The sequence below is a fragment of the Chelonoidis abingdonii genome, chromosome 1 (genome assembly GCF_003597395.2).
Source record: "Chelonoidis abingdonii isolate Lonesome George chromosome 1, CheloAbing_2.0, whole genome shotgun sequence".
NCBI classification, from domain to species: Eukaryota; Metazoa; Chordata; order Testudines; family Testudinidae; genus Chelonoidis; species Chelonoidis abingdonii.
In genome coordinates this window covers 209,323,905-209,343,728 of record NC_133769.1, presented here as the reverse complement: position 1 = coordinate 209,343,728, position 19,824 = coordinate 209,323,905, and the positions used below count along the sequence as shown (strand labels likewise).

The following is a 19,824-nucleotide window of genomic DNA, read 5'->3' as shown; positions in this document are numbered from 1 at the left end:
ACACACCCAGCTAACTATTTACAATTACATGTTGAGATCTGTCAGTTAGCCAGTTTTTAATTAATTTAATTCAGTTATCTGTGAAAGTAACTACCAACTTCTACCAGGTCACAGAATGAATATATCTGGTCTTTGATAGATTTCATATTTTTCAGAGCCAAAGCTGGCTTCAGGTTTGCAGGGTATTGTGGGATATATATCTTGACGTGAGTGAGCAGAAGAGCAGCCACTTAATATAATAATATAATTTGGTCAACATAACATACATGAACTGGCTAACACTATCATTCCAATGCATAGGAGATGAACTATTGCACCTTCATCTTCATATTACAGACGGTCTTGTTGATAATGTTGATATATTTTAATTTACTTTGGGGAAAAGGATAAACTTGAGTTTGGGGAATAAGCGTTTGTTCTGTTGGATGTCCTTCCTTGACTCCAGCACTCACTTTGTGAAGTGGTTCACTCCTAGATGAGGGCCTACCCTGAAGCACCCCTCATGGGGATGGGGGAGGGATAAATCTGCTCAGACTTGAGAGCCCCAAAAGAAGCTTTCGGGGTTTGATACTTTTCCATAGCTTCCCAGTATTGGGCTCAGGAAAGGCAGCAATGGCCTCCACCTAATGGGTAATCACTGCACTGGGACCTAGAGGAGCACCATGTTTAAAGGGAACACCTGCCTCATCAAGGTAGTTCAGATATTCTTACTGGAAGTAGAGTGGGACTTATTCCCTTCTCTAATGCCTCAGTGGCTGCTTTGTCTCTATGGTCTCCAAAGCACCTACCAACAAAATATTTGGAAATATATCAGATGTTAGTCTGCAATTCCACTTTCTTCAGATGGAGCATAGTTGCCCCTGAGACATGTCTTCGCAAGTTTTAAATGTACAACAAATCAGAGTCAGGGGAAGCATTGGTCCCGAAAAAGCTGCTAGGTGAATTTAATTTAAAGAAGATTTTCTCATGGTTTTCTTTCTGTTTTGTTTTGTGCATGCTCAAGGTGGCCTCCCAGTTGAGCATGATCTTCATAATAAGAAACTGTAGCCAATATGCTATGGGCTGAGGCTATTGTATCCAAGCTCAGACTGAGTGATGATCTTATTCTCCTTTCTGTGGGTTTGGCAGGACCACTCTCTCAGATGATATGACAATGCACTTTACTAAGAAACTGAAGCAGGCCTACATTAGGCAGAGTAAAGAAGATCTTTTAGTCCTTAGGTATAGGTATGACTTTACAGAGAATTCCCACTTCACCTTAATCACACCCTCATAAGCTAAGTGAGGAAGAATTACACCACTCTTCAACTTTTCAAGGTTTTTTCCCCCTTTGGTGCTTCATCTTCTAAAATTAGAAGCACCTATGAAGATAAGCACCCATTTGTGATTAATTCTGGGATGCTTAGCTAACAATCTGAGGTATCTTGCTCAAAGTCCCATCTGTAGAGATTTCTCCTCCTCTTTAGAAGATCTAGAGGAGAGACTTTCTCATGACTGTGAGCAATATCCTTCACCAGTCCCTCGGCCAAACCCTTGAGACCAAGTGGGAGGGGGCCTGTGAGGGGAGAATGCGTTACCAGGGAAATTGGAAGGACAGCCTGCAGACATGTATCCTGCATGTCTCCCTAAGGAAAATCATATCCACTTTATTATCTCTTATGGAATCCCTGGAGGTTGGAAGAGGAGAGGAGGTAGGTCCATTTCACATGGATATCAAAAGATGTTCCAGTTGCAAATTGGACTGAAATATCTATTCCCAAAAATAATTTTGATGTGGGTCAAGTGAAACATTTTGTTTCTATAACTTCAGAATATCAAAACCAGAATGAAACCATTTTTAATGTATTTTTCTGTAGTTAGTCTAAATTACAAAAGTCATCTCTAACCAGAAAACTAGATTTTTTTTTTCATTCAGAAAATACCCAAATGGAACACTGACAATTAAAAAAAAAATCGACGTTCTTTTTTATTTGAAAAAATTGTCAAAAACCAAGCCTTTCTTGCAAGCAGTTTTGGTTTCAATAAGTTGGTGCTTTTTGATGAAAAGTGTTTCATCAGAAAGTTCCCAATCAGCTCTAATCTGAATCACAACATTCCATACCTTGCTGCTGGGTCTGGGCTGAGCAGGGACAGACTGACCAAGCAGAATGGAGGAGTGAGCCAGAGCCACTGGTGACAAATTATCCATTGGTATCAGAAAGGTCACAAGCAATTGAGGCCCTGCAGGTACAACCACTTGTGGGAAGGATATTCTGTGGCCTTCTCAATCACCTGGGCATGATTGCAATGGGGGAGCCTTGCCTTCCCTTCCCTTGAAATTCAGGAGACTCCAGTGAAACTTTCCTGCTTCATCTGTAAGATGTGGGAATAGGGGTCCAATACCTGAGGGAGAGGCAGTAGGGACTTTGAACTTTACCCACAATGCTCTACAACGCAGACTTTGGTCTGGTCTCAGTGAAGGGAGCTTTGATGTGGCCTGCTCTACTGTCTTGGTGGGGACCTCACCCTTAGAAGAACTTGAAACTGGTTTCACGGTGGCCTGTGATTGCCTGTGGGCTGCTGGATGTCTTCCTTTCTGAGTGAAGAGAAAATCAAAAGAATGGGATAGTTTGTTTGTTTTGGGTTGTTTTGAGTTTAGCAGTTTTGAGAACAACCTTGAAGCCAATGATGGAGAAAAAAACTACTGAGAGACATTTAGTTAAAATCTTTTAAAAATCCTGTGAAAGCTCTGCTCCAAAGGGAGCCCTGGAGTCTACTGCTTGGAGGCACAGAATTCTGGGGAGTTCTTCCTGAGATCTGGTCCTAATCCCAGGCTTAGAGCCAAGACATGGTCCTCCTCCAGTTGGAGGATTGGGAACATCTACTATGAAGACTGTCTGACATGGAAGGGACTGAGACTAGCTAGAATTCAAAAAGTAAGAAATAAAGGTTCATTTCACACAGATAGTATTGTGCTTACCATGTTTATAATACTCTTCCAACCATTTTTTCTTCCCATTCATACAGAATGTGGTACTAGGTCCAGGTACTCCTCCCGTATAGTTGGTGGAAATGCATCATCACCCTGGCAATGGCCATGGCAGGTCAGCCTTCAATTTCAAGGATTCCATCTGTGTGGAGGATCCATCATCACCCCATGGTGGATTGTCACAGCAGCCCACTGTGTTTATGAGTAAGCATCTTATCTACTTATCTTGTTTAACTTTCATATACCAGGCTGTGACAACTTGAGGGATAGTTGCTTTCATGCAGGATAATGGAAACACAAGGACAAATGACATTGAAGAACAGTTCTGCACAGGAGCAAAGTGTTATCCTTATTTTACTTGCTCCAGTGAAAGTATTTCACATGTTACTGTATAAAGAAGGCACCTGTTGAAAAAAATGCATACACTAATAATGGTCCAACTGTTGTGATATCAGAATCTGAGGTCACATCTGGGAGATTGGGTCTGATTTTCAGAGGTTCTGAACACTCAAACTCCTTTGGATATAAATGAGAACTGTGGGTGCATAGTACCTCTGAACAAATCAGGTCATAGGCCAAAATGGCTAACCTTGGGCACCTGAAATTAGGTATCTAATCAATCCTAAAATAAGTGGCCTGCTTTTCTGAGATTCTGAACATGCATGAAGTCACATTCTTCTGAACAATGACGTCATCTTTAGTACGTTTGAAAAACCAAGCCTGAGTATTCATTTAGGTGCCTAATTTTAGGCACTCAATTTGAAAATTTTTTGAGAAACCGTATTGCACCTGACTTAATAATTTAGCAGTAATTTATACTCGACCATTCTTATAGTCACAATTTCCAAATTATTTTATGAGACCATTTTAGCTTGTACAAAATCAGTTAGTTGTAGGATTGCTTACAGTCTAGTGTGCAAATTGTAAATGGGTAAAGACTTGCTTAGATTTTTCTTCTTAGAGTAACATTAAACCTGTTCCCCGTCCTTATGTGTAATGAGAATAGTCTCCCAGTGAGAGATCTTGTTTGCATGCCAGCATCAGAAGGCTCCCATCCTTGCTCCTAGGAACTCACAGGTTAAGGATTTGTGATTTGTTCAATATTTCACAGAGAATCCATAGTAGAGCCAGGAACTGAACACACGTCTCCTGCGCTCCCATCCAGCAATTTAGCTAATCCATAATTAGCATCACAGGCTAAATGCTAGAAGAGATTGGAATTACTGCATGCCTTGAAGGCCAGCAGACATGAATAGTGGTGAACCAGTGACAGAAGTGAGTTCCAGAATGAAGGTCCGTCCACTGAAAATGCCCTGCTACTAGCCCTCTTAAATAAATCTAGTGACTTACTTTGAGCACCCCAGCTGGTCTCAACCACTCTGGTGTCACACAGGGAAAGAGGTGGTTTTTCAAGTAGGCAGGATGCAAAACCGCATAAGTCTATAGAGAGAATCAAGATCTTAAATGGCATCAAACTGATAAGGAGCCAGTGCAGCCTTTTGAGCACTTGTGTATGTGTGTGTGTGTGTGTGTGTGTGTGTGTGTGTGTATCTACATATATATACACACACACATATGTATATGTGTACTCACTAGTCACTGAATGCAGAGGCGCCATCTTTCTAAGTTGCCAGGGAGTGCTCGACCCCCCGTCCCAGGCCCTGACCCCAGGGCCGCCCAGAGGATTTAGGGGGCCTGGGGTCTTAGGTGGGGGCCCCCGCTTTGGCATTAATTTGGCAGCGGGGAGCCCTTCTGTTCCGGGACCCGCCGCTGAAGTGCCCAAAGGCCCGCGGCGCAGGCCCCTGCGGCCAAATTACCGCCAAAGACCCAGCTTTTTGGCGGCAGGTCCTGGGGCAGAAGGACCTCCCACCGCGGGTCTTCGGGGCACTTCAGTGGCAGGTCCCAGTGTGGAAGGACCCCCCGCCACTGAATTACCACCAAAGACCCTGAGGGGAAGAAGCTCCGGGGGCCCGAGCCCCATGAGAGTTTTCTGGACCCTGGAGCGAGTGAAGGACCCTGCTACAGGGGCCCTGAAAAACTCTCATGGGGGCCCCTGCAGGTCCCAGGGCCTGGGGCAAATTGCCCCACTTGCCCCCCCTCTGGGCGGCCCTGCCTGACCCTACTCTACCCCTTCCCCCAAACCTCCGCCCCTTCCCACCCGCTCTACCCTGCCCTATTCTGCCCCTCCCCTGACTGTGCCCTGCCCTTGCTCCTTCCCCTCCTTCCAGACCCTTCTGCACGCCACTGAACAGCTGATTGTGGCTGGCAGCAAGTGCTGGGAAGCAGGAAGAGCTAATTGGGGGGATGCAAGTGGGTGGTGAGCACCCACTATATTTTTTCCATGGGTGCTCCAGAGCTGCAGCATGGAGTCAGTGCCTATGACTGTACATATGTTTATTTATGAAGTGAAGTTTAAAACACGGCTGATAATAACAGACAGCTAGAAAAATAGTGTAGATTATATATATTCCAAATCCTATAGCTATTAATTTTACATGCAGGCACAGTAGACAATATTAAAAAACTTGATATTTATTAACGTTCTCTCCCTCCTGCCTCTTTGTTTCAGTTTGTACTCGCCTAGCTCATGGAGTGTGCAGGTGGGCTTTGAGACTCAACAAGACACTTCAGTTAATCCATATTCAGTGGAAAAAATTATATTCCATAGAAATTATAAACCCAAGACAATGGGGAATGATATTGCACTGATGAAGCTGGCAGCACCACTTGCTCTCAATGGTAATTTTTTGCCCCTTTGTTTTTTATCTTTCTTTTTTTTTAATTAAAAGCTAGGAGTAATTTCTAGTGATACAGACCAGAAAAGCCTCTGAAGCACAGATGGGCTTGAATCAGAACACTGGGGGGAAAAAATCCCACTAATTTCAATGGGTGTTAGATTAGGCTCACAGTATAAACAGACTAGTCCCCAAATGCCTAATACTAGGAGATATCCCCTACATAATAGATCTAATTCACATGGAAATGAATATCATTAAAAGACACAAATTAGTCTTTAATAACATAGCCAGTCCATTTATATACTTCTTACAGTAGTCACCATTTTAACACATGAATATCAAAGCTATGTGGGCTGTTGGAAATTATGCAGAGGGAGGAAGCTACTTATCTGAATCATTTATTCTTATTCTTCCAAACTAGTTTTCCATCCCTGGTAGAAATGAGCTAGCCTCTCACCCTTCCAGCTCACAGCTGAGACTAAAGTATGAAGTTTATGCCGCCTGGGCCTCTGCTATACTAATTTCTGTGAATATATGGAGGTGTGCAGTACCTGAAGTTTTGAATCTGGCACTTTTCAAGAGTATTAACATTTCAAATAAAAGTCAAGACAATTAAAATAAAGTGATGCATTTGAATTAAAAACAAAACAAACAAACATCGGTCTTACTTTCAGATCAGGATGCCAACTTCAACTGACATGGCTGGTGAACCAAAATACAGAAACATTTGTAAAAAGAGCATTGTGCTGTTTTCAAATAATCTACAAATATCTCCCCAAAGATGACACCTTTCTTCATGGGGGTAGTTCTACAAATGTTCTCACTTCTCATCGCCATGTTTTCTAGTTCCCCAATTGGCTCTTCTTTAGAAACCACATTTACTCTGTGGTTAAATAAAAATTAAGCTTCAGGTTTTTTTTCAAAATCTCAACTATCATATTTTAAAAAAAAGTTTAGGAAACTATCAAATTTATAAGCATTCTGCAGTACATGACTATCTCTGAAATTTATTCACAATATGATCAGAACAGCTGGAATGTATCTAAAGGAACTTGGAAGGCTACATACTTGTGGCCAGATGTTCTGCACAGAGATAATTTCATGCTGGAGAGCTGAACTGTTTGAGAGCCCCTGAGTGCTACTGGTATTTGTGCAATGAAACTTCCCTTTCTTACTGCTAGTTTATTTAACCATGTTGCGATGTGCAGCTGCAGACATACAGTGATACCACAGTCACTGGTAAAGTGCATCAAATAAATTGCAAAACATTCAGTGCCCTAAATTCTAACCCTGTATGTTAAGCTGACTGAAGAAAGATAAAAGCACTTGCAGAGCCCTGGCAGTCTAGTCAGTAGAGGGCAGTGGTGTGCTCCCATGATTTATACATAAGTTACTATGTACTTTAATATGACTATTTTTTAGATGCTGTTTTGAATTTTGCGTGTGGGAGGAGACTATTCTTTTTTTAGATGGATTGATTTTCATTACATGTTTACCTCGAGACAAATCTTGAAGCCCTTACTCATTCATAAAACTCTCATTAAAGTAAAGGCGGAATAATAATTAAAAAAAACCAACTTTCCAGATCCGGCATTACAGCAACTTTAGAGCTGTTCCTATCAAATGCCCATTTAGTGCAGCTACAGCTTTTCTGAAGTTACACTTTCTTGTTTTAAACGTTTCAAGGCATTTCCCCTGCGGGTGTAAATTGATCTGCACCAGCTGAGGATCTGACCCAATTACTTTATATGTTATAATAATAGTACTTAGCTCTTATATACTGCTGTTCATCAGTAGATCTCAAAGCATTTTACCAAGGAGGTCAGTATCAGATATATGGAATAATGCACATCTGAACACAAGTACCACTTCGCCCCCATGTAGGGCTTCCTCTGCACGTTTTAGGAGCAATTGTTTCTTTTTAAATAGGCCTGATAGAACCGATTTGTCTGCCTAATTTTGGTGAACATTTTTTGTGCTGGATATCAGGATGGGGAGCTACAGCAGAAGGAGGTGAGTATTTTTAATGTACATTATAAATTCTGTGCACTGAAAAAAGTCATGTGGAGTAAGTACAGAAGTGAGTTCCAGAATGAAGGTCCGTCCACTGAAAATGCCCTGCTACTAGCCCTCTTAAATAAATCTAGTGACTTACTTTGAGCACCCCAGCTGGTCTCAACCACTCTGGTGTCACACAGGGAAAGAGGTGGTTTGGCAGTTGCAGTGCACAGCATTAAATCTTGAGAAAAATCTGGAACTCAATGCTATTCCTAAATATAGCAATACTCTAGGGTAAAATTCACTCATGTACAGAGGGTCCAAAAAAGGCATATGCACCACTTAAAGCCTCAAAAGTAGGGTTATGCACAGGGCTGAATTTCATCTCTAGCAAATACCACCCAGAGTATTATTAATTTACCTAATTTAATTGGTTTAAAGTAGAGGAAGTACAACATGAGCCAAGAACCAAATGTACATTGTCTACATTGATATATTTTAGAGCTGGCTGGATAACAAAGAAAATGTGAATTTACAATGAATCAGGATTGTCATTATATTCATCAACTATTGGATGAATCACTCCATGAAAGTGAATGTTTTTGAATACTTACACTGGAAGGGCACTATTCACTGTTCATTAGGCATCTCTTTAAAATGTTTCAATCATTCAGTCAGAGAGCAGAAACATTGTGGGACCTAGGTAAAGCCAAGGTGAGAGATGCCTTAGGAAAATCAAAAGAAGGGAGACAGGCAGCCAGCTACACAAGGTGAACAGGGATAGCTCAGTGGTTTGAGCATTGGTCTCCTAAACCCAGAATTGTGAGTTCAATCCTAGATGGGGCCACTAAGGGATCTGAGGCAAAATCAGTGTTTGGTTCTGCTAGTGAAGGCAGGGGGTTGAACTCAATGACCTTTCAGGGTCTCTTCCAGTTCTATGTGATAGGTATCTCTCCATATATTAACAACTCAACGCAAAAAGTTTGTGAATAACACCTGTTGTGGAAACAGTTTATCTGAACAATTTGGTCAATAGTTACAAATTATGTATATACACTCAAAGAAAATTGCAAATAATTTGCTAGCTAAACTGGGGGCTGAATTAACAAGTATTGTTTGTAATGAATAGTTTGACTAGATCTGAAGTTCTTCGTATCATCATCGATTGTCAAGTTTGTAGACCACATAATGCACAGCTTTCATGGCTATATGCTGTAGCTCGTTATTGGGTACTGTAGGCAAGTGACAGGACGTCTAGATTTCCTGTTTGTGTATTATCATGTTAAGGTTAAACCATGTTCTTTTATCCTTGTCTTGCTAATTCTTCATATTCTTAAACTTTTGTTCTTTACTATAAGACATTGGTTTCAAGAGAATAATAGCACTGTAAAAACTGTAGGACTTTAAACAAAAAGAGAATTATCTATGTTTCTAAACAGGTGATACTTCAGAGACCATGAATTTCGCTGGTGTTCCTTTGATTTCTAATAAGGTTTGCAATCACAGGGATGTCTATGGAGGAATCATAACTTCTTCAATGCTTTGTGCAGGTTTTTTAGAGGGAGGTGTGGATACCTGCCAGGTATGGACGTTTCTTAACTACAATTGCATTGGTTAACATTGGTTGTAAAAATAAAAGTACCATATTCTCAGGAGAGAACTCCCTTCCTTTTTCTCAGAAAATATTTGCAGATATTTACTATGTGTGTATAAGAGATACTGTGACTGTTTGCATTCATAAAGTATGGCTCCCTTCCTTCTTTTAATCTGTGTACTTTACCAGCTGCAGTAGAAGGTAAATTTACAGTTCTAAAGAAAAATGTACTTAAGATATTTTCAAATTTCTCTTATGTGCCTAAGCACGGTGCCATCCACTCTGCCCTGCTCACAGCCACTCGCAAGGTGAAGAGTTCATAAGATCTGCAAGGTGCACAAACTCCATGGTTAACACAGCAACAAGAGCATTTCACTTTCAAGTGAGAAATGGAAATGTGTAGGTCTGGAAGAGAACTAGATTTGGAAAAGCTAAAACTAGATAACTCAGAGCAGGGCCAGTGCAAGGATATTTCGCGCCCTAGGCGAAACTTCCACCTTGCGCCCTCCTCCCCCGGCACTCCCACCCTGAGGCGCCCCCCTGCCCCACCTCACCCCTGCTCCGTCTTTGCCCCGAGCACGCCGTCGCTGCTTCACTTCTCCCGCCTCCTAGGCTTGAGGCACCTGAACTGATTGGCACCGCAAGCCTGGGAGGCAGGAGAAGTGAAGCAGCTCACCCTTGCCCCACCTCCTCCCAGAGCACACTGTCACTGCTTCACTTCTCCTGCCTACCAGGCTTGCAGCGCCAATCAGCGCCGCAAGCCTGGGAGGTGGGAGAAGTGAAGCAGCCAACGCGCACTCGGGGAGGAGGCGGGGCAGAGGTGAGCTGGGGCGAGTAGTTCCCCTGCGTGCCGCCCCTCCCCCCCTACTTGCTCAGGTGGCGCTCCCCGCGCTCCCCTGCTCCAGCTCCCTCCACCTAAATGTCGGCGGTGACCAGGGCTTCTGAAGATCTGGCCACTGCGATCGCTGCTGAAGAAAATGGTGCCCCCCAAATCCTAATGCCCTAGGTGACTGCCTAGGTCGCCTAAATGGTTGCACCGGCCCTGACTCAGAGGATTGGTAATGAACTATGGAGTCTTTCACACTATCTATAAATCACTGGCTCAAATCCAACCCAGGTTAGTGATCAAAAGTCATTAAGTATTTGTATTATGGTAGCACCCACAAACACAATGAATTACAAAGTGTCTTTACCAAAGAGTGCCACTATGTGGCCAGTGATCATAGGGATACCAAAAGCTTTGTTGTCGCAGTAAGATCATCAGTGATGGACATAAACTGAACATCCAGCCAGGCTATCTTAAGGACCTAGCTAGAGTTTGATCCTGATGGCCCTTGATCTGCAAAGAGGTTACATCCCTAGTGGTAGTGAGGAGCACCCACAATGTACTACTCTGTGCTGTCTAAATATAGAGTAAGACTAGTAATACTGCCCTACCCGAAGAAGCTCACAAATGAAAGCAAGGGAAAGGGATAAAATGTATTAGTTTACTAGCCCTGCTGTTTGCACTAAATATTCATGCTTGGAAGTGACGTCCTCTGACGTAAAGAACTCCCTCTGGAACTGCTAACGATGTTGAGTTAAATAGAAAAAGAGATGGGCTTAACAGATACGGGATAGTTAGAATGCCTTCAAGTATTGTCATCATAGTCAAACCTTGGACATACTAGCAGCACTGTAGATCAGGAATTTGACTATTCACATCAATTATTCTGTGTTCATACAGTTAATGGCAGAATGGGGCTTCAATCTTGGTTAGTTCCTAGACATGACCATAATAAACAAAGGAAATGATACCCGGAAAGCAGTACTTATGAGTCACTGGGTCAAGCAGCCCTGGTTGACAGGTGTAGCAATGCAACTTCATGGATGGTATTTCCAGTAGTGAATCATTCATGATGGGCCCTCTTGGGCCTCAGCATGCCCACATGTAAATTGATGTTTGTGGATTTCCCATAAACAGTTAGGAAAAGCAGATACCCAGTCCCTATGCAACTCTAAATAGACTCTTTATCGATCTATCCCAAAGAATCCTCAAGTAATTTTTGTTCCAACCCGATAAAGACCCCAATTTGGAGATTTAAATTCAGGGCTTCTACTTCTCAAACCATTAAACAGTGAAAAAATCATGGGGCGACAGTGCCCCACAATTGTAGGAGCACTGAACACTGCTGACATCTGCTCTGGGAGTCTTTGATTTGACTGTCGCATGTACTGTGAATGCTGAGTAGAGCTGAGCAAAAATCAGAATTGCCATCCCATGAGAAATTCTGATCTTTCAATATTTGTTTTTATCTTGAATTGGGACAATAAATTGAAATATCAAAATTTTTCAAAGAATAAAGAGGTTCTGAAAATTTTTGATTTGGTACTTCCAACGTTTTACATCAAAACAAAACATTTCAATGTTCCAAAATAGAAATAGTTTGGTTTGTTGAACTGACCCAAAATATTTTGTTTCAAGTCAGTTCAACATTAAACTATATTTTCCTATTATGGTACATTTTCTTATGGGAGTTGTAGTTCAAGTTGACAGATGCTGCGATTCTTCTCTATGGGCCAAGCTCCTTGGCCTGACTACATTTCTGTTATGGCTCCTGTAGTCATGCGACCTCCATTATGCACCATGCCGCTCAGTGAGAACATTGCTGCATCATAGGAGATGTAATCCGGTCAGGACGCTCAGCCCATAAGAGAGGATGGGGGCCTGAATGACAATTCCCATGAGGCAACGCATCACAATAGGGAAATGTAGTTTAATGCTGAACTGACTCTAAATGAAGATTGTTCAACATTGGGTTTGTTCAACAACTCAAAATATTTTGATTCAAGTGGAACCAACCAAAAACAAAATATGCCATTTTGCTTTTCCTTATGAAAACTTTCAACAAACTAAAAAATTTCCATAGGAAAATTTTGATTTCATGGAAATTCATTTTCTGTGAGAAAATCATTCTCATGGAAGATTCCCTACCAGCTCTAACACCTACTACCTCTTTGCATATATGAATGAGAAATGACAGGTAACACTTTTCACAGTAAAGAGAGATGTAATTTCATGTGTACTAGTCTACCCTAGAGAAAAGCCACTTGTCTGTGAAAATCAAAGTTCCTGTAGTGTAAATTTTTTGTAAGATTCAGAAGGGAGAGGAATTAAGAAACTCTTTTAACCAGTCTTACTTGCTATACTCCAAAATATATAACTCCTCTAATTGTTTCTTTTTTGGAGATGTTGACCATTTGTTTTATTTCTTTGGTCCTTCAGGGAGATAGTGGGGGACCCTTAGCCTGTAAAGATATGAACACCTGGAAGCTGGTAGGAACAACCAGCTTTGGGATGGGCTGTGCTGAAGTAAATAAGCCAGGAGTCTACAGCCGTACCACCTCGTTTCTTGACTGGATACATGAACAAATGGAGGTTTGTTTTTCCCCTCCCATCTTTTGTCTGATAATCAGATTTTGCTCTTACTTCAGGTAGGTACATTGCTCAGAATGAGAGGACTCCAACAATGCCTGTACAGGCAGTGCAGCTATCTTACTGGAGCAGTCAACATTTTAGTTGTGTCTGGGAGACACAAAGAGTATGGCAGAGATGACCACTTAGGATGACTACCAGGCAATTGCTAGTGGTAGCTGATGATGTGAAGATGTTTTATTTCTCAAAAAGAAAAATAAGCTTTAGCAATAAAGTATATATTTCACTTTTATGATTTCTTACAAAGTGGATTACCAGTTTCTGGACTTTATTTCAATCTGATATAATTGTGCCCTGGAAATAGCTTGATATATTATTGGTGGGGGTAGTAGCACTCCCTACGATTAAGGTTGCCCAACACTTGTCATTATAAGACCCTGTTTTTCAGTCATTTATAACTTTGCCACTCTCTGATTGCTTGAGTTGAAATTATCCATGCTGGGTGTCTGCCTCAGACTGAATTTTTTGGAACATTGAGCCAAAACAGTTCAACCATTTCCGAGAACAAGGCTAGGGAAAAAAATCATTGTTTTGCTCAAGTTAAAAAATTCTGGTGACCTTTTCTTTGAACTGCTTGATTATCCCCATGCTTTAGAGAAGGAACTTGAAATTTGCAGGGCAGTGGCCTCTGTGTCAGGGATGTGTCCTTTACTATCCCTGTGAAATTCTGCCCAAATTTGGCCAAATCATAATTTAGCTTTAGAAAAATCATAGTTCACCCATGCTGAATAGAAACCTCAGATTTTAGCAGCTAAATTCCCTGAAGATTCCATCTGAACTGACCATGCTATAGCACAGGAGTTTCCCCACAACTGCAGTTTTGGATGGCTGTGGGCTGTACTGGGTACCACACAGCTGAACACTTAAGAGTGGATAGCTGTCTCTCTCTTGTGCTCCCAATGACCCCCTTTGCTGTTTTTCACAGCTTCATCCAATTCATTGTCCTAAGGGTTCCAATTTGAATGGAGACATCACCAAGGTTTAATAACCTACATTGTCCCTGGTCTGGGAGAGAAGTGCTACAGCCCTGATAGCAGATGATGGATTCTGTGTACACCGAGGGGTTCAATGATACTGCAGTTTCATAAAATCAACCAGAATTAATAAGCTGCACATAGATTCCCCAAGTTGTCACAAAGACGATACCCTTAAAGGGCTAAACCTGGCAAGGCCGGAAGCTAGGCACTGTCTAGGGATGTGGCATTTGCATGTACATTCCATTTTCTAATGCAAAACTTCATTTAGACACAGTCAAACTCAGTCTCAGATTTCTAGAAGCACTCAAATGCTTTGCTAAACCTCTGTTGGCTGTAGTCATAATGAAATTACTTTTTATAACCCTATACTACCTGAGGAGAGTCAGTTGTGTTGTTTAATAAGGTTTTTTTCTCAACATTAAGACTAGGTTTTCCACCCCGCACCCTCACCCCTATTAATGACGTATCCCAATGGGGAGGAAATGAAACCACATCAGGCCTTGTCAGAATGGAACTGATCTATTATTAACCTGAATGAGTTACATCCTGAGGAATATTACACATTGCCAATTAAACTTGAATTAATGAGAAGTGTCCCCACCCCCGCAACAAAACCAAAACCCTTCCTAGCACCTAGTACCAACCACCTGCACCCATACACAGTACTTCCATCAGCCCTCCGAATGTGGCCTTCAGCCTGCTCATACAGCACCAGAGCTCCTACACTTAGTCCCAGTTGTTCTGTATCCCACCTTCAGTTCCCAGCAAGGTTGAGAACCACTGGATTAAAGCATTCAAAAGTATCAATGACATTTGGTGAGCAGAATGTTGTTTGTTCAGATTCTCAGTAAACAGAATGGGAGTTAGACTGTACCTTCTTTCAGTGCAGGGCATATTTTTCTGAAGAGTTCTTACCACGATCTAGAATTAGAGGTAATTTCAGCAGTCATTTATTGTGCCATGTGGATTAAAGAAATCTTGTGACTTTAGAACCATTTCATGAAGCAGTAAGATGAATATTTGAAAAGATGCAAAAATGTTTTTTTTATTGTCAGAGAGAAGAACTGCGAACCTGAAGATAGCACTGATTCACTGAACTTTTGAAACTTGATTTCAAACTCCTGCTCCACAGAATCATGTACCCCATCCCATGGATTCTTGTACAGTATTTTATATTAACAGCAATTACTTTCTATCATCTCTTCGTTGGTACTCAGAACTTACTGTATTTAATGAAAAAGAACAATGGTCTCTTCTGGTTGCATTCAATCCCTTTCAGATGTAAAAGGCAAATAGGATTTGGGATGATGTGCAAGTATGCTTTTTGGCACCTACACGTCTCATGTAAAGAAAAAGCAACAAAGAAGACTGATAATACAGAGTGCTACAGGAATTAAAAATTGACTTGGGTGATACTAGCAGAAAAATTGCAGAGGAGGAAATTCAAATCAGTGACTATTTTTATACTTCCTTTCCAGGGATCAGAGTACAAGAAGTTTATTTTCCTCCTAGATCTATGCACATTCAAGTTAAATACTCCACTACACAGCTATCTTCAGATTTATTTATTAACTAAATTGACAAACAAACATCTGGTGATTTTTCAAGTATGCTCTGTTCTCATTATTAAGAAAGATCTAGGCCAGATCCACTTGTATTTTGCTGAAAATATACCTTAGTTTGACTCAGATATGTCACGGAAGGGCCGGTGCAAGGATGTTTCACACCCTAGGTGAAACTTCCACCTTGCGCCCTCCCCCACCCTCCCGTGCCCCCGCTCTGAGGTGCCCCCCTCTGCGGCAGCTCCCCTCCTCCGCCCTGAGGCGCCCCCCTTGCAGCAGCTCCCCACCCCACACCCTCCACCCTGAGGCACCCTCCCGCCCCAGCTCATCCCTGCCCCACCTCCACCCCAAGCATGCCGTGGCTGCTTCACTTCTCCTGCCTCCCAGGCTTGCGGTGCCTAAGCTGATTGGCACCTAAGCTGACTGGCGCCACAAGCCTGGGAGGCAGGACAAGTGAAGCAGCCACGGCATGCTTGGGGAGGAGGTGGGGCAGAGGTGAGCTGGGGCAGGGAGTTCTCCTGTGTGCTGTCTCCCTCCCCCCACTTGCTCAGGTGGCCCTCCCCGCGCTCCCCTGCCCCAGCTCCCTCCACCTAAATGCCAGCGGTGACCAAGGTGGCCGAAGATCCGGTCGCCACGGTCACTGCCGAATAAAATGGAGCCCCCCAAATCCTAGTGCCCTAGGCAACTGCCTAGGTCACCCAAATGGTTGCACTAGCCCTGTGTCACGACGTTGTAAATGATTGGCTCTGAAATCAGCAAAACACAGCTTTGAATTTTGCACATAAATTCTGAGACTATCTTGAAGATAGTTTATCAATCTCCTTTATTGCTTTTTGATGGGTTATTAAATTAAACACACATGTTGCTACAACTAAAACATGCGGTACAGCACCGTAGCACAGCATATGCTGTGACACAGTATGGTATAGAACCACAGAAATATCTGGCCGGAAAGGACCTTGAGAAATTATCTAGTTCAGCCTCCTGCACTGAGGCAGGACCAAGTAAACCCAGACCATCTATGACCATCTATACATGTATCTAGTGTTTCAAAGTCACAATATATAGAAATTACACAAGGTAGCCCACAAAAGCTCTCTCCAAAGAGAGGGGGTAGGTTTTGTATTGTTTGTGCACCTTACCCAAAATAGCATTCTGCACAAATCAGTCTCACGAAGATAACCAGCTTATGAGGGGGAAAGGCATATAAAGTGCTGCTGTGGTTTCCTGACTTACGAGCTATTAAACAGCTGCCTCTTGTGGTTATGTTACAAAATACCCAGTATTTCATATCCGCTCTTTGTAAAATTATAGCAAACTGGATATTTCTTCTTTTAGAAAGCAGTTGTAGGGGACTGGATAGCTCAAGTAGTTGATAATGACATAGGGAAGTTTTAGTCACTGATTCAAAGCTGGTCCAAGCTAATACCACCATTGGATGGCTGACTGCAGGATGGTATGTTTGTAACGAAGTCTGGACACAGACAAGTTGCCAGCGGATAGTCATCCACATCACAAAAACCCTTCCTGCCATCTCAGCAGAGAGCAAAAGGATGAAATCGGAACTACCCTGTCACCTGTGGAGATTAGGTCAAAGTTGAGAGACAATGGTAAAACAATGTGAGGGAGTTTGAACTGCCACTGCCCATGTTGTGCTGTGGATACACCGAATACTTTGGTTTCAAAGGTGGCTATTCTAGTAACTTTCACCAGAACTAAATGTACATAAAAGAAAACTGCAGTGCAGCAAAAATAGTATTTCTAGAGGACATATTTAGATACAAAGAATAATAAATTATTCAATTAAAATATATTGTGTCAGAAATAAAAACAACTGTAAGCTGCTATTTTGATATTTAGTGGGAAATTACGATGGAAAGAATTCAGACATCATTGTGAAGCAGAGTTTCAAAGTTACTTTATGGTTTAATTGTTATTAATTTCTCATTTGGTTATTCTAATAGATCTAATCAGTCTGATGTATTATTAAAATGGCAAACACCAAGAGACATACCAGTACCATTCACTGAACTAAGACAGTGATATATTTCTAGAAACTGCTTTGAAATTCCTTTTAAACTATTCTTATTTACTAAGTAAGATTATATAATAATCACTGCAGTTTTTCTTTAAATTAAAAAATATGTACTAATAGAAAGTTCAGATGACAATCCTTGAAAGAGAATGTGAGATGTAAAGATGAAAAAAAATATAAGGATGGGTTAAGTGGGAAGGGGGTTCACTGTAAGGGATGGAGGCTAGCCTGAGAAAAAGACTTAAAGATATGGTCTAATAATTCTAGTAATTGAACATTCTCCGCAAGGTAACTGAATTTCTAGTCTCTATATGTGCAGTTTTGCAGTTGTGGTTTAAGTTTAATTTGCAGGATGATTTTAGGACCATATTGTATATGTGTAAAACATCTAAACACCCTACTGGCATGTTTTCAGTTCTTGCCTCTCGCCATGACTTCCATTCTTTTCATCCAATGGCTATTTAAAAATTATGCACAACCCTTCCCCACCTCCACCCCACCCCCCTAAAAAGAGGACTGGAGGTGAAGAGGCTTCAGTTTAATTAGGTTTTCTCTATAATTCCCTAAGTGCCTCAGTGTTTGAAAATCTTAGTACTAAAAACATGTATATTTGTTACATTATTAAACAAGCTGATTAAATGGATTAAAAATTGGTAACTCACAATTGAAAGAACTGGGATTGACACAGGATTACATTATAGTCAAAGTATCCCTTAGATATATGACACACTTGGCGTGACATGCTATGTGTAAGGATACACAGACAGCAACACCTTTAAAAAAAAAAGGCTACAATCTCAGCAAACTGATTAGTGGTTTTAGAGTTAAACGTGCAGCTTGTTTCAAAAAGATCTTTCATCATCATCAGTGGATGGGAGGAGAGGACCACCGAAGTAGGCAAAGTTAAAAATGTGCTACCATGATCTGGTAATTATAAAATGGAAAATTGTACTTGCCTTTTGCCAATCAAGAATTCATTTTTTTACTTAAGATGTTCAAAAGAAAATGAGACACACGTTTGATTTTTTTTAGGTTAATGAATGACAGCTACTTTGCTGTTTTTCCTTAAAAAAAAAAAAAAAAAAAGATAAGAATGTATATGTTTGGTACTCAAGCAAATAAGGGAGTTTTGAGACATGTACCTGGTTTTACATACTATTCATATTCTATGTTGGTAAACCCTTCATACACATGTGTGATGGGTTGAATCATAGAAACCGGCTTGGGAGCTGCCACCCAATGTACCAAGACTACTTCTACCCTTGCCTTCCCTTCCAGTTTGGGACCCCAGCACCCTGTCTTGCTGAGCGAGACACTCCCGTCTGCTCCAACAAAGACCCAAGGTCTGAATTACCTGCCCCAAAGGTGCAGGTCACATGTCCATGCATGACTCAGGTCTGGTCTACACTATGTATTTAAACCGATTTTAGCAGCGTTAAACCGATTTAACGCCACACCCGTCCACACTATGAGGCCCTTTATATCGATATAAAGGGCTCTTTAAATCGGTTTCTGTACTCCTCCCCAATGAGAGGAGTAGCGCTAAAATCAGTATTACCATATTGGATTAGAGTTAGTGTGGCCGCAGATCGACAGCATGGACCTCACACGGGCGGTATCCCAGTGCACATTGTGAACGCACTGGATCAGCAATCCAACAATCGGATGCACTGGCCGAGTAGAAGGCAGGAAAAGCCCCACAAAACTTCGGAATTGGATTCCTGTTGCCAGAGTGAAGCTCTGTCAGCACGAGGTGGCGAGCAGTCCAACAATCCAAAAAGAGCTTCCGGCAATGGACCGTCACGCGAAGATACAGGATCTGAGTCGCATGTATGTGATAGAACGAATCTTGTTCTATCAGAACTCGTTACAGAAAGACAATGCCAAAGCGTGTTGAAAAAAAATCTCCCCAGGCTACACAGAGTGCTGCGTGACAAGCAAATAACGAAAGCAAAGAATCAAATGGAACACTGCATGGAGGGAAGGAGGGGGTACTGGGAGGTACTCCAGCTATCCCACAGTCCAACAGCAGTCTCCCAAAAGTAGTTTGCATTCTTGGGCTGACCCCAATGCCTGTAGGATTCAAACACATTGTTACGTGGGTTCAGGGTATAGTTCCGTCAATTTACTGCCCTCCCGCCTCCACGTGAAGAAAGGGAAAAAAATAGTTGTTCTTGACTTTTTTTAATGTCACCGCTAACATGTTAACTGAAGTGCTGCTGGTGAATCGCGATGCTCCGGCAGTAAAGAAGCAGTATCCGCTTCTCTCCGCCCCCTGGGTGGCAGAGATGGTTGCAATATGCTTGATAGCTGCTGAGCTGTCTCACATTTCCTGGCTGGCCCTCAGTGAGGCCAGCCGAGAGGGTGCGCCTGGAGTAAAAAGTAGGAATGAATTCCTGGTCATCCCAGTAGATGGGACAGAACAACGTGGTAACCGCTCTCATCATAGCAACTGGGGGCTGAGCTTCAATCGGTGA

General features: G+C 41.9%; 1 protein-coding gene across 1 annotated transcript in view; it reads left to right on the top strand.

Moving 5' to 3' along the window:
- TMPRSS3 (transmembrane serine protease 3) overlaps positions 1 to 15,386 on the top strand; it is a 32,163-nt gene extending 16,777 nt beyond the window's left edge. Inside the window, exons 8-13 of the mRNA XM_032763748.2 lie at positions 3,007 to 3,172; positions 5,538 to 5,707; positions 7,636 to 7,719; positions 9,144 to 9,286; positions 12,564 to 12,716; positions 14,806 to 15,386. Of these exons, the coding sequence (XP_032619639.1) occupies positions 3,007 to 3,172; positions 5,538 to 5,707; positions 7,636 to 7,719; positions 9,144 to 9,286; positions 12,564 to 12,716; positions 14,806 to 14,826 (737 nt within the window). The 3' untranslated portion in view covers positions 14,827 to 15,386. The remainder of the gene's footprint in view (positions 1 to 3,006; positions 3,173 to 5,537; positions 5,708 to 7,635; positions 7,720 to 9,143; positions 9,287 to 12,563; positions 12,717 to 14,805) is intronic.
- Positions 15,387 to 19,824: the final 4,438 nt, after the last annotated feature.